This window comes from Bombina bombina, chromosome 6, assembly GCF_027579735.1.
Source record: "Bombina bombina isolate aBomBom1 chromosome 6, aBomBom1.pri, whole genome shotgun sequence".
Taxonomy (NCBI): domain Eukaryota; kingdom Metazoa; phylum Chordata; class Amphibia; order Anura; family Bombinatoridae; genus Bombina; species Bombina bombina.
In genome coordinates this window covers 14,501,021-14,516,153 of record NC_069504.1, presented here as the reverse complement: position 1 = coordinate 14,516,153, position 15,133 = coordinate 14,501,021, and the positions used below count along the sequence as shown (strand labels likewise).

At 32.7% G+C, this 15,133-nt stretch overlaps 1 protein-coding gene across 1 annotated transcript in view; it reads right to left on the bottom strand.

Annotated features, from left to right (window-relative positions):
- LOC128662718 (protein DENND6B-like) overlaps positions 1-15,133 on the bottom strand; it is a 574,365-nt gene that overhangs the window by 257,073 nt on the left and 302,159 nt on the right. Inside the window, exons 13-14 of the mRNA XM_053716624.1 lie at positions 11,209-11,274; positions 10,640-10,704 (exon numbers count right to left, since the gene is read on the bottom strand). Of these exons, the coding sequence (XP_053572599.1) occupies positions 10,640-10,704; positions 11,209-11,274 (131 nt within the window). The remainder of the gene's footprint in view (positions 1-10,639; positions 10,705-11,208; positions 11,275-15,133) is intronic.

Below are 15,133 nucleotides of genomic sequence, written 5' to 3'. Positions count from 1 at the left end.
CACTGTACCCTATACTAATATCACAGTGAGTAGGTTACAGTAATGATATAACATTGTATCCTATACTAATATCACAGTGAGTAGGTTACAGTAATGATATAACACTGTACCCTATACTAATATCACAGTGAGTAGGTTACAGTAATGATATAACACTGTACCCTATACTAATATCACAGTGAGTAGGTTACAGTAATGATATAACATTGTATCCTATACTAATATCACAGTGATAAAGTTACAGTAATGATATAACACTGTACCCTATACTAATATCACAGTGAGTAGGTTACAGTAATGATATAACACTGTATCCTATACTAATATCACAGTGAGTAAGTTACAGTAATGATATAACACTGTATCCTATACTAATATCACAGTGAGTAAGTTACAGTAATGATATAACACTGTACCCTATACTAATATCACAGTGAGTAAGTTACAGTAATGATATAACACTGTACCCTATACTAATATCACAGTGAGTAAGTTACAGTAATGATATAACACTGTACCCTATACTAATATCACAGTGAGTAGGTTACAGTAATGATATAACACTGTATCCTATACTAATATCACAGTGAGTAAGTTACAGTAATAATATAACACTGTATCCTATACTAATATCACAGTGATAAGGTTACAGTAATGATATAACACTGTATCCTATACTAATATCACAGTGAGTAGGTTACAGTAATGATATAACACTGTATCCTATACTAATATACCAGTGGGTAGGTTACAGTAATGATATAACACTGTACCCTATACTAATATCACAGTGGGTAGGTTACAGTAATGATATAACACTGTACCCTATACTAATATCACAGTGAGTAAGTTACAGTAATGATATAACACTGTATCCTATACTAATATCACAGTGAGTAAGTTACAGTAATAATATAACACTGTATCCTATACTAATATCACAGTGAGTAGGTTACAGTAATGATATAACACTGTACCCTATACTAATATCACAGTGAGTAAGTTACAGTAATGATATAACACTGTATCCTATAATAATATCACAGTGAGTAAGTTACAGTAATGATATAACACTGTATTCTATACTAATATCACAGTGAGTAAGTTACAGTAATGATATAACACTGTATCCTATACTAATATCACAGTGAGTAGGTTACAGTAATGATATAACACTGTATCCTATACTAATATCACAGTGAGTAAGTTACAGTAATGATATAACACTGTATCCTATACTAATATCACAGTGAGTAAGTTACAGTAATGATATAACACTGTATTCTATACTAATATCACAGTGATAAGGTTACAGTAATGATATAACACTGTATCCTATACTAATATCACAGTGAGTAGGTTACAGTAATGATATAACACTGTACCCTATACTAATATCACAGTGAGTAGGTTACAGTAATGATATAACACTGAATCCTATACTAATATCACAGTGAGTAAGTTACAGTAATGATATAACACTGTATCCTATACTAATATCACAGTGAGTAAGTTACAGTAATAATATAACACTGTATCCTATACTAATATCACAGTGAGTAGGTTACAGTAATGATATAACACTGTATCCTATACTAATATCACAGTGAGTAGGTTACAGTAATAATATAACACTGTATCCTATACTAATATTACAGTGAGTAAGTTACAGTAATGATATAACACTGTATCCTATAATAATATCACAGTGATAAGTTTACAGTAATGATATAACACTGTACACTATACTAATATCACAGTAAGTTACAGTAATGATATAACACTGTATCCTATGCTAATATCACAGTGAGTAAGTTACAGTAATGATATAACGCCGTATCCTATACTAATATCACAGTGAAAAAGTTACAGTAATAATATAACACTGTATCCTATACTAATATCACAGTGAGTAAGTTACAGTAATGATATAACACTGTATCCTATAATAATATCACAGTGAGTAAGTTACAGTAATGATATAACACTGTATCCTATACTAATATCACAGTGAGTAAGTTACAGTAATGATATAACACTGTATCCTATACTAATATCACAGTGAGTAGGTTACAGTAATGATATAACACTGTATCCTATACTAATATCACAGTGAGTAGGTTACAGTAATAATATAACACTGTATCCTATACTAATATCACAGTGAGTAAGTTACAGTAATGATATAACACTGTATCCTATACTAATATCACAGTGAGTAAGTTACAGTAATAATATAACACTGTATCCTATACTAATATCACAGTGAGTAAGTTACAGTAATGATATAACACTGTATTCTATACTAATATCACAGTGATAAGGTTACAGTAATGATATAACACTGTATCCTATACTAATATTACAGTGAGTAGGTTACAGTAATGATATAACACTGTATCCTATACTAATATCACAGTGAGTAAGTTACAGTAATGATATAACACTGTACCCTATACTAATATCACAGTGAGTAAGTTACAGTAATGATATAACACTGTATCCTATACTAATATCACAGTGAGTAGGTTACAGTAATGATATAACACTGTATCCTATACTAATATCACAGTGATAAGGTTACAGTAATGATATAACACTGTATCCTATACTAATATCACAGTGAGTAGGTTACAGTAATGATATAACAATGTATCCTATACTAATATACCAGTGAGTAGGTTACAGTAATGATATAACACTGTACCCTATACTAATATCACAGTGAGTAAGTTACAGTAATGATATAACACTGTATCCTATACTAATATCACAGTGAGTAAGTTACAGTAATAATATAACACTGTATCCTATACTAATATCACAGTGAGTAAGTTACAGTAATGATATAACACTGTATCCTATACTAATATCACAGTGAGTAAGTTACAGTAATGATATAACACTGTACCCTATACTAATATCACAGTGAGTAAGTTACAGTAATGATATAACACTGTACCCTATACTAATATCACAGTGAGTAAGTTACAGTAATGATATAACACTGTACCCTATACTAATATCACAGTGAGTAAGTTACAGTAATGATATAACACTGTATTCTATACTAATATCACAGTGATAAGGTTACAGTAATGATATAACACTGTATCCTATACTAATATCACAGTGAGTAGGTTACAGTAATGATATAACACTGTATCCTATACTAATATACCAGTGAGTAGGTTACAGTAATGATATAACACTGTACCCTATACTAATATCACAGTGAGTAGGTTACAGTAATGATATAACACTGTATCCTATACTAATATCACAGTGAGTAAGTTACAGTAATGATATAACACTGTATCCTATACTAATATCACAGTGAGTAAGTTACAGTAATAATATAACACTGTATCCTATACTAATATCACAGTGAGTAGGTTACAGTAATGATATAACACTGTATCCTATACTAATATTACAGTGAGTAGGTTACAGTAATGATATAACACTGTATCCTATACTAATATTACAGTGAGTAAGTTACAGTAATGATATAACACTGTATCCTATAATAATATCACAGTGATAAGTTTACAGTAATGATATAACACTGTACACTATACTAATATCACAGTAAGTTACAGTAATGATATAACACTGTATCCTATACTAATATCACAGTAAGTTACAGTAATGATATAACACTGTATCCTATACTAATATCACAGTGAAAAAGTTACAGTAATGATATAACACTGTATCCTATACTAATATCACAGTGAGTAGGTTACAGTAATGATATAACACTGTATTCTATACTAATATCACAGTGAGTAAGTTACAGTAATGATATAACACTGTATCCTATACTAATATCACAGTGAGTACGTTACAGTAATAATATAACACTGTATCCTATACTAATATCACAGTGAGTAAGTTACAGTAATGATATAACACTGTATCCTATAATAATATCACAGTGAGTAAGTTACAGTAATGATATAGAAACATAGAAACATAGATATTGACGGCAGATAAGAGCCATAGGCCCAGCAAGTCTGCCCGACCTTACCTAACAGTATAAACTTATCTAGTTCGTAGGATAGCCCTATGCTTGTCCCATGCATTTTTAAAGTCCCCCACAGTGTTTGTTGCTACTACCTCTTGAGGAAGTTTATTCCATAAATCAATCACTCTTTCTGTAAAGAAGTGCTTCCTCAAATTACTTCTGAATCTACTACCCTTTAGCTTGAGCTCATGACCCCTTGTTCTTGAATTTTCCATTTTATGTAAAATACCCACAGCCTCAGTTTTACTAAACCCTTTAATGTACTTGAAAGTTGCTATCATATCACCTCTTTCCCTTCTCTCCTCTAAGCTATACATATTTAGGTCATTGAGCCTATCCTGGTAAGTTTTATTTTTTAGACCATGTACCATATAACACTGTATCCTATACTAATATCACAGTGAGTAATTTACAGTAATGATATAACACTGTATCCTATACTAATATCACAGTGAGTAGGTTACAGTAATGATATAACACTGTATCCTATACTAATATCACAGTGAGTAAGTTACAGTAATGATATAACACTGTATCCTATACTAATATCACAGTGAGTAAGTTACAGTAATGATATAACACTGTATCCTATAATAATATCACAGTGAGTAAGTTACAGTAATGATATAACACTGTATCCTATACTAATATCACAGTGAGTAAGTTACAGTAATGATATAACACTGTATCCTATACTAATATCACAGTGAGTAGGTTACAGTAATGATATAACACTGTATCCTATACTAATATCACAGTGAGTAAGTTACAGTAATGATATAACACTGTATCCTATACTAATATACCAGTGAGTAGGTTACAGTAATGATATAACACTGTATTCTATACTAATATCACAGTGATAAGGTTACAGTAATGATATAACACTGTATCCTATACTAATATCACAGTGAGTATGTTACAGTAAAGATATAACACTGTATCCTATACTAATATACCAGTGAGTAAGTTACAGTAATGATATAACACTGTATTCTATACTAATATCACAGTGAGTAAGTTACAGTAATGATATAACACTGTATCCTATACTAATATACCAGTGGGTAGGTTACAGTAATGATATAACACTGTACCCTATACTAATATCACAGTGAGTAAGTTACAGTAATGATATAACACTGTACCCTATACTAATATCACAGTGAGTAAGTTACAGTAATGATATAACACTGTATCCTATACTAATATCACAGTGAGTAGGTTACAGTAATGATATAACACTGTATCCTATACTAATATCACAGTGAGTAAGTTACAGTAATGATATAACACTGTATCCTATACTAATATACCAGTGAGTAGGTTACAGTAATGATATAACACTGTATTCTATACTAATATCACAGTGATAAGGTTACAGTAATGATATAACACTGTATCCTATACTAATATCACAGTGAGTATGTTACAGTAATGATATAACACTGTATCCTAAACTAATATACCAGTGAGTAAGTTACAGTAATGATATAACACTGTATTCTATACTAATATCACAGTGAGTAAGTTACAGTAATGATATAACACTGTATCCTATACTAATATACCAGTGGGTAGGTTACAGTAATGATATAACACTGTACCCTATACTAATATCACAGTGAGTAAGTTACAGTAATGATATAACACTGTATTCTATACTAATATCACAGTGAGTAGGTTACAGTAATGATATAACACTGTATCCTATACTAATATACCAGTGGGTAGGTTACAGTAATGATATAACACTGTACCCTATACTAATATCACAGTGAGTAAGTTACAGTAATGATTTAACACTGTATCCTATACTAATATCACAGTGAGTAGGTTACAGTAATGATATAACACTGTATCCTATACTAATATCACAGTGAGTAAGTTACAGTAATAATATAACACTGTACCCTATACTAATATCACAGTGAGTAGGTTACAGTAATAATATAACACTGTATCCTATACTAATATTACAGTGAGTAAGTTACAGTAATGATATAACACTGTATCCTATAATAATATCACAGTGAGTAGGTTACAGTAATGATATAACACTGTACCCTATACTAATATCACAGTGAGTAAGTTACAGTAATGATATAACACTGTATCCTATACTAATAACACAGTGAGTAGGTTACAGTAATGATATAACACTGTACCCTATACTAATATTACAGTGAGTAAGTTACAGTAAAGAGATAACACTGTATCCTATACTAATATCACAGTGAGTAGGTTACAGTAATAATATAACACTGTATCCTATACTAATATTACAGTGAGTAAGTTACAGTAATGATATAACACTGTATCCTATAATAATATCACAGTGATAAGTTTACAGTAATGATATAACACTGTACCCTATACTAATATCACAGTGAGTAGGTTACAGTAATGATATAACACTGTATCCTATACTAATATCACAGTGATAAGGTTACAGTAATGATATAACACTGTATCCTATACTAATATCACAGTGAGTAGGTTACAGTAATGATATAACACTGTATCCTATACTAATATCACAGTGAGTAAGTTACAGTAATGATATAACACTGTATCCTATACTAATATCACAGTGAGTAAGTTACAGTAATGATATAACACTGTATCCTATACTAATAACACAGTGAGTAGGTTACAGTAATGATATAACACTGTACCCTATACTAATATCACAGTGAGTAAGTTACAGTAATGATATAACACTGTATCCTATACTAATATCACAGTGAGTAGGTTACAGTAATGATATAACACTGTACCCTATACTAATATCACAGTGAGTAGGTTACAGTAATGATATAACACTGTATCCTATACTAATATCACAGTGAGTAAGTTACAGTAATGATATAACACTGTATCCTATACTAATATCACAGTGAGTAGGTTACAGTAATGATATAACACCGTATCCTATACTAATATCACAGTGAAAAAGTTACAGTAATAATATAACACTGTATCATACTAATATCACAGTGAGTAAGTTACAGTAATGATATAACACCGTATCCTATACTAATATCACAGTGAAAAAGTTACAGTAATAATATAACACTGTATCCTATACTAATATCACAGTGAGTAAGTTACAGTAATGATATAACACTGTATCCTATACTAATATCACAGTGAGTAAGTTACAGTAATGATATAACACTGTATCCTATACTAATATACCAGTGAGTAGGTTACAGTAATGATATAACACTGTACCCTATAATAATATCACAGTGAGTAAGTTACAGTAATGATATAACACTGTATCCTATACTAATATCACAGTGAGTAAGTTACAGTAATGATATAACACCATATCCTATACTAATATCACAGTGAAAAAGTTACAGTAATAATATAACACTGTATCCTATACTAATATCACAGTGAGTAACTTACAGTAATAATATAACCCTGTACCCTATACTAATATCACAGTGAGTAGGTTACAGTAATGATATAATACTGTATCCTATACTAATATCACAATAAGTAAGTTACAGTAATGATATAACACTGTATCCTATACTAATATCACAGTGAATAGGTTACAGTAATGATATAACACTGTACCCTATACTAATATCACAGTGAATAGGTTACAGTAATGATATAACACTGTACCCTATACTAATATCACAGTGAGTAAGTTACAGTAATAATATAACACTGTATCCTATACTAATATCACAATAAGTAAGTTACAGTAATGATATAACACTGTATCCTATACTAATATCACAGTGAGTAAGTTACAGTAATGATATAACACTGTATCCTATACTAATATCACAGTGAGTAGGTTACAGTAATGATATAACACTGTACCCTATACTAATATCACAGTGAGTAGGTTACAGTAATGATATAACATTGTATCCTATACTAATATCACAGTTAGTAAGTTACAGTAATGATATAACACTGTATCCTAAACTAATATCACAGTGAGTAAGTTACAGTAATGATATAACACTGTATCCTATACTAATATCACAGTGAGTAAGTTACAGTAATGATATAACACTGTACCCTATACTAATATCACAGTGAGTAGGTTACAGTAATGATATAACACTGTATCCTATACTAATAACACAGTGAGTAAGTTACAGTAATGATATAACACTGTATCCTATACTAATAACACAGTGAGTAGGTTACAGTAATGATATAACACTGTACCCTATACTAATATCACAGTGAATAGGTTACAGTAATGATATAACACTGTACCCTATACTAATATCACAGTGAGTAAGTTACAGTAATGATATAACACTGTATCCTATACTAATAACACAGTGAGTAGGTTACAGTAATGATATAACACTGTACCCTATACTAATATCACAGTGATAAGTTACAGTAATGATATAACACTGTATCCTATACTAATATCACAGTGAGTAAGTTACAGTAATGATATAACACTGTACCCTATACTAATATCACAGTGAGTAAGTTACAGTAATGATATAACACTGTATCCTATACTAATAACACAGTGATAAGTTTACAGTAATGATATAACACTGTACCCTATACTAATATCACAGTGAGTAGGTTACAGTAATGATATAACACTGTATCCTATACTAATATCACAGTGAGTAAGTTACAGTAATGATATAACACTGTATCCTATACTAATATCACAGTGAGTAGGTTACAGTAATGATATAACACTGTATTCTATACTAATATCACAGTGAGTAAGTTACAGTAATGATATAACACTGTATTCTATACTAATATCACAGTGAGTAGGTTACAGTAATGATATAACACTGTATCCTATACTAATATCACAGTGAGTAAGTTACAGTAATGATATAACACTGTATCCTATACTAATATCACAGTGAGTAAGTTACAGTAATGATATAACACTGTATCCTATACTAATATCACAGTGAGTAAGTTACAGTAATGATATAACACTGTATCCTATACTAATATCACAGTGAGTAGGTTACAGTAATGATATAACACTGTACCCTATACTAATATCACAGTGAGTAGGTTACAGTAATGATATAACATTGTATCCTATACTAATATCACAGTGAGTAAGTTACAGTAATGATATAACACTGTATCCTATACTAATATCACAGTGAGTAACTTACAGTAATAATATAACCCTGTACCCTATACTAATATCACAGTGAGTAAGTTACAGTAATGATATAACACTGTATCCTATAATAATATCACAGTGAGTAAGTTACAGTAATGATATAACACTGTATCCTATACTAATAACACAGTGAGTAGGTTACAGTAATGATATAACACTGTACCCTATACTAATATCACAGTGAATAGGTTACAGTAATGATATAACACTGTACCCTATACTAATATCACAGTGAGTAAGTTACAGTAATGATATAACACTGTATCCTATACTAATAACACAGTGAGTAGGTTACAGTAATGATATAACACTGTACCCTATACTAATATCACAGTGATAAGTTACAGTAATGATATAACACTGTATCCTATACTAATATCACAGTGATAAGTTTACAGTAATGATATAACACTGTATCCTATACTAATATCACAGTGAGTAGGTTACAGTAATGATATAACACTGTACCCTATACTAATATCACAGTGAGTAGGTTACAGTAATGATATAACATTGTATCCTATACTAATATACCAGTGAGTAAGTTACAGTAATGATATAACACTGTATCCTAAACTAATATCACAGTGAGTAAGTTACAGTAATGATATAACACTGTATCCTATACTAATATCACAGTGAGTAAGTTACAGTAATGATATAACACTGTACCCTATACTAATATCACAGTGAGTAGGTTACAGTAATGATATAACACTGTATCCTATACTAATAACACAGTGAGTAGGTTACAGTAATGATATAACACTGTACCCTATACTAATATCACAGTGATAAGTTACAGTAATGATATAACACTGTACCCTATACTAATATCACAGTGAGTAGGTTACAGTAATGATATAACACTGTATCCTATACTAATATCACAGTGAGTAGGTTACAGTAATGATATAACACTGTACCCTATACTAATATCACAGTGAGTAGGTTACAGTAATGATATAACACTGTACCCTATACTAATATCACAGTGAGTAAGTTACAGTAATGATATAACACTGTACCCTATACTAATATCACAGTGAGTAAGTTACAGTAATGATATAACACTGTATCCTAAACTAATATCACAGTGAGTAGGTTACAGTAATGATATAACACTGTATCCTATACTAATATCACAGTGAGTAAGTTACAGTAATGATATAACACTGTATCCTATACTAATAACACAGTGAGTAGGTTACAGTAATGATATAACACTGTATCCTATACTAATATCACAGTGAGTAGGTTACAGTAATGATATAACACTGTATTCTATGATAATATATCAATGAGTAGGTTACGGTAATTATGTTAAACTGTATCCTATAGTAGAACTGATTGGCATATGTGCATACCCTACATTAAGTCGCTGGGTAAAACAGAGGAGTATAATGGACTTTGTGAAATAAATACAGGAATTCATGCTGACCAACCTTCAGTAAGTGCTTAATGAGTGTCTTGTCCTTGTGAAGAAAGGGTTTGTATGACGTGTACATTCCTAGGGAGAGAGACCAGTCAGCAAGAAAGTCATAATCCTTCGTATCCCTTTTAACCCCACAGATACACTCACACATATTCATGCCCTTTAGTAACTTATTAAACACACTATTTATAGAGAGCTTTTCTTCATGTGGATAAAGGGTTTAGTGTACACTACTCAATAAGCATGAAAGGCTGCACGTGTGAGGCAGATATTTTATGTGTAGGTCAGTTACACTACTGAACACATATGGGAGGAAGACTGGAACACCTGAGGGAGCGAACCAAATGACCAGGTTAGATACAAGACACCAGCAGATCCCACAGACTTTAGTAAAGAAGGAAGAGGTAGACACATTCCGCAAGAGCATTACTCAAGTAGGTTACCATCTATAGATAAAAAACGTGTTGTGATGAATAAGGACTGTGAGGGCAGATGCATCTATTGGCCCCCAGTAGTACAATGTCGTTCTGTCTATCATGTGCTCATATTAAACAGTAACCATATGATCTTATACTTCACCTGATTTTGTGTCCAGAGTTTTTAGCTTGGTCATCTTCTTCAGCTTCACTTGTTTAGGTAGATCTCCTATAGAAAAAGCAAGTGCTATACTCAGCACTCTATGTTTATATGTATTACCTACATTTATCCCCATAACATACACACGTACAGCGCTCTCCCCCGCACATCACACGTCCCATTTAAATAACCACCACCGCTAATATTAAAACCAAGTTTAAGCTAAAATAAGCCATTTTTGGTGTAAAAAAAATAATTAAATCAATTTATATAAAATTATGGAACTAGTTTGTGCTTTGGATAATTTGCAGCTAGATTACGAGTTTTGCATTATGAGCGGCTCGGTGCTAACTTGCAAGTTATTTCCACCGCTCACCTCCCTATAGCGCTGCTATTACAGGTTTACAAAAACCCGGCATTAGCAGGCAATCTTGCAGCGTTGAGCAAAATTGAGCCCCATACCGCACCCAAATACCAGTGCTGCTTTGAGCTGGTTTTACGTGCTCGTGCACGATTTCCCCATGGACATCAATGGGGAGAGACGGCTAAAAAAAAGCCTAACACCTACTTTAAAGGAGCGTAGAGCTCCGTAATGCAGCCCCATTGATTCCTATGGGGAAAGAAAATGTATGTTTACACCTAACACCCTAACATGAACCCTGAGTCTAAACACCCCTAATCTGCCACCCCCAACATCGCCGACACCTACATTACACTTATTAACCCCTAATCTGCTGCCCCTAACATCGCCGACACCTACCTACACTTATTAACCCCTAATCTGCAGCCCCCGACATCACTGCCACCTACCTACACTAATTAACCCCTAATCTGCCACCCCCAATGTCGTCGCTACCTACTTACACTTATTAACCCCTAATCTGCTGCCCCTAACATCGCCGCCACCTACATTACACTTATTAACCCCTAATCTTCCGCCCCGACATCGCCGTCACCTACCTACACTTATTAACCCCTAATCTGCCACCCCCAATGTCACCGCAACCTACCTACACTTATTAACCCCTAATCTGCCGCCCCTAACATCACTGCCACCTACATTACACTTATTAACCCCTAATCTTCTGCCCCCACTATACTAAAGTTATTAAACCCTAAGTCTAACCCTAACCCTAACACCCACTAACTTGAACATAATTAAAATAAATCTAAATAAAACCTACTATCATAACCTAAATAATTCCTATTTAAAACTAAATACTTACCTATAAAATAAAACCTAAGCTAGCTACAATATAACTAATAGTTACATTGTATCTATCTTAGGTTTTATTTTTATTTCACAGGTAAGTTAGTATTTATTTTAACTAATTGGAATTAAAGGTGAAAAAATCCTATTGGCTGATGCAATCAGTCAATAGGATTGGGCTTGCATTCTATTGGCTGTTCCAGGTGATTTTTTCACCATAAATTCCGATTGGCTGATAGAATTCTATCAGCCAATCGGAATTCAAGGGACGCCATCTTGGATGACGTCCCTTAAAGGAACCTTCATTCTTGAACAGACGTCGACAGAAGAGGATGCTCCGCACCGGATGTCTTGAAGATGGATGAAGATAGAAGATGCCGTCTGGATGAAGACTTCTCCCGGCTTCGTTGAGGACTTCTTGCCGCTTGGATGAAGACTTCTCTCAGCTTCGTTGAGGATGTATGTCCGGTCTTCAAAAACTGTAAGTGGATCTTTGTGGGTTAGTGTTAGGTTTTTTTTAAGGGTTAATTGGGTGGGTTTTATTTTTAGCTTTGGGTTTGGGCTGAAAAAGAGCTAAATGCCCTTTTAAGGGCAATGCCCATCCAAATGCCCTTTTCAGGTCAATGGGGAGCTTAGGTTTATTTAGATACAATTTTATTTGGGGGATTTGGTTGTGTGGGTGGTGGATTTTACTGTTGGGGGGGTTGTTTGTATTTTTTTTTTACAGGTAAAAGAGCTGATTTCTTTGGGGCAATGCCCCGCAAAAGGCCCTTTTAAGGGCCATTGGCAGTTTAGTTTAGGCTAGGGTTTTTTATTTTGGGGGGCTTTTTTATTTTGATAGGGCTATTAGATTAGGTGTAATTAGTTTAAATATCTGATAATTTCTTTTTTATTTTGTGTAATTTAGTTTTTATTTTGTAATTTAGTTAATTTTATTTAATTAATGTAATTTATTTAATTGTAGTGTAGTGTTAGGTGTTAGTGTAAGACAGGTTAGGTTTTATTTTACAGGTAAATTTGTATTTATTTTAGCTAGGTAGTTAGTAAATAGTTAATAACTATTTACTAACTATTCTACCTAGTTAAAATAAATACAAACTTATCTGTGAAATAAAAATAAAACCTAAGATAGCTACAATATCACTATTATTTATATTGTAGCTAGCTTAGGTTTTATTTTATAGGTAAGTATTTAGTTTTAAATAGGAATTATTTAGGTATTAATTGTAATTTTTATTTAGATTTATTTTAATTATGTTAAAGTTAGTGGGTGTTAGGGTTAGACTTAGGGTTAGGTTTAGGGGTTAATAACTTTAGTATAGTGGCAGCGATATTGGGGGCAGCAGATAAGGGGTTAATAACAGTAATGTAGGTTGCGGCGACGTTAGGGACAGCAGATTAGGGGTTAATAATATTTAACTAGTGTTTACGATGCGGGATAGCGGCGGTTTAGGGGTTAATATGTTTATTCTAGTGGTGGCGATGTCGGGAGCGGCAGATTAGGGGTTAATAATTTTATTTTAGTGTTTTCAATGTGGGAGGGCCTTGGCTTAGGGGTTAATAGGTAGTTTATGGGTGTTAGTGTACTTTTTAGCACTTTAGTTATGAGTTTTATGTTATGGCTTTGTAGCATAAAAGCCATAACTACTGACTTTCAGTTTATGGTACGGATCTTGACGGTATTGGCTGTACCGCTCACTTTTTGGCCGGACAGGAAAACTCGTAATACCAGCGCTATTGAAGTCACATTGAAAAAGAAAATGTATGCTTACCTGATAAATGTATTTCTTTTTTGACACAATGAGTCCACGGCCCGCCCTGTTCTTGTAAGACAGGTTGTTGGTTATTATAAACTTCAGACACCTCTGCACCTTGGTTTTTCCTTTCTATCCTTAACTTCAGTCGAATGACTGGAGTGGGAGGGAAGGGAGGAGCTATTTAACAGCTTTGCTGTGGTGCTCTTTGCCGCCTCCTGCTGAGGTGAATATCCCATTAGTAATTAAGATGATCCGTGGTCATTGTGTCAAAAAAGAAATACATTTATCAGGTAAGCATACATTTTCTTTTTCAATGTGACTTCAATAGCGCTGGTATTACGAGTTTTCCTGTCCGGCCAAAAAGTGAGCGGTACAGCCAATACCGTCAAGATCCGTTCCGTAAACTGAAAGTCAGTAGTTATGGCTTTTATGCTACAAAGCCATAACATAAAACGCATAACTAAAGTGCTAAAAAGTACACTAACACCCATAAACTACCTATTAACCCCTAAGCCAAGGCCCTCCCACATCGAAAACACTAAAATAAAATGATTAACCCCTAATCTGCCACCACTAGAACAAACATATTAACCCCTAAACCGCCGCACTCCCGCATCGTAAACACTAGTTAAATATTATTAACCCCTAATCTGCTGTCCCTAACATCGCCGCAACCTACATTACTGTTATTAACCCCTTATCTGCTGCGCCAAAATCGCTGCCACTATACTAAAGTTATTAACCCCTAAACCTAACCCTAAGTCTAACCCTAACACCCACTAACTTTAACATAATTAAAATAAATCTAAATAAAAATTACAATTAATACCTAAATAATTCCTATTTAAAACTAAATACTTACCTATAAAATAAAACCTAAGCTAGCTACAATATAAATAATAGTGATATTGTAGCTATCTTAGGTTTTATTTTTATTTCACAGATAAGTTTGTATTTATTT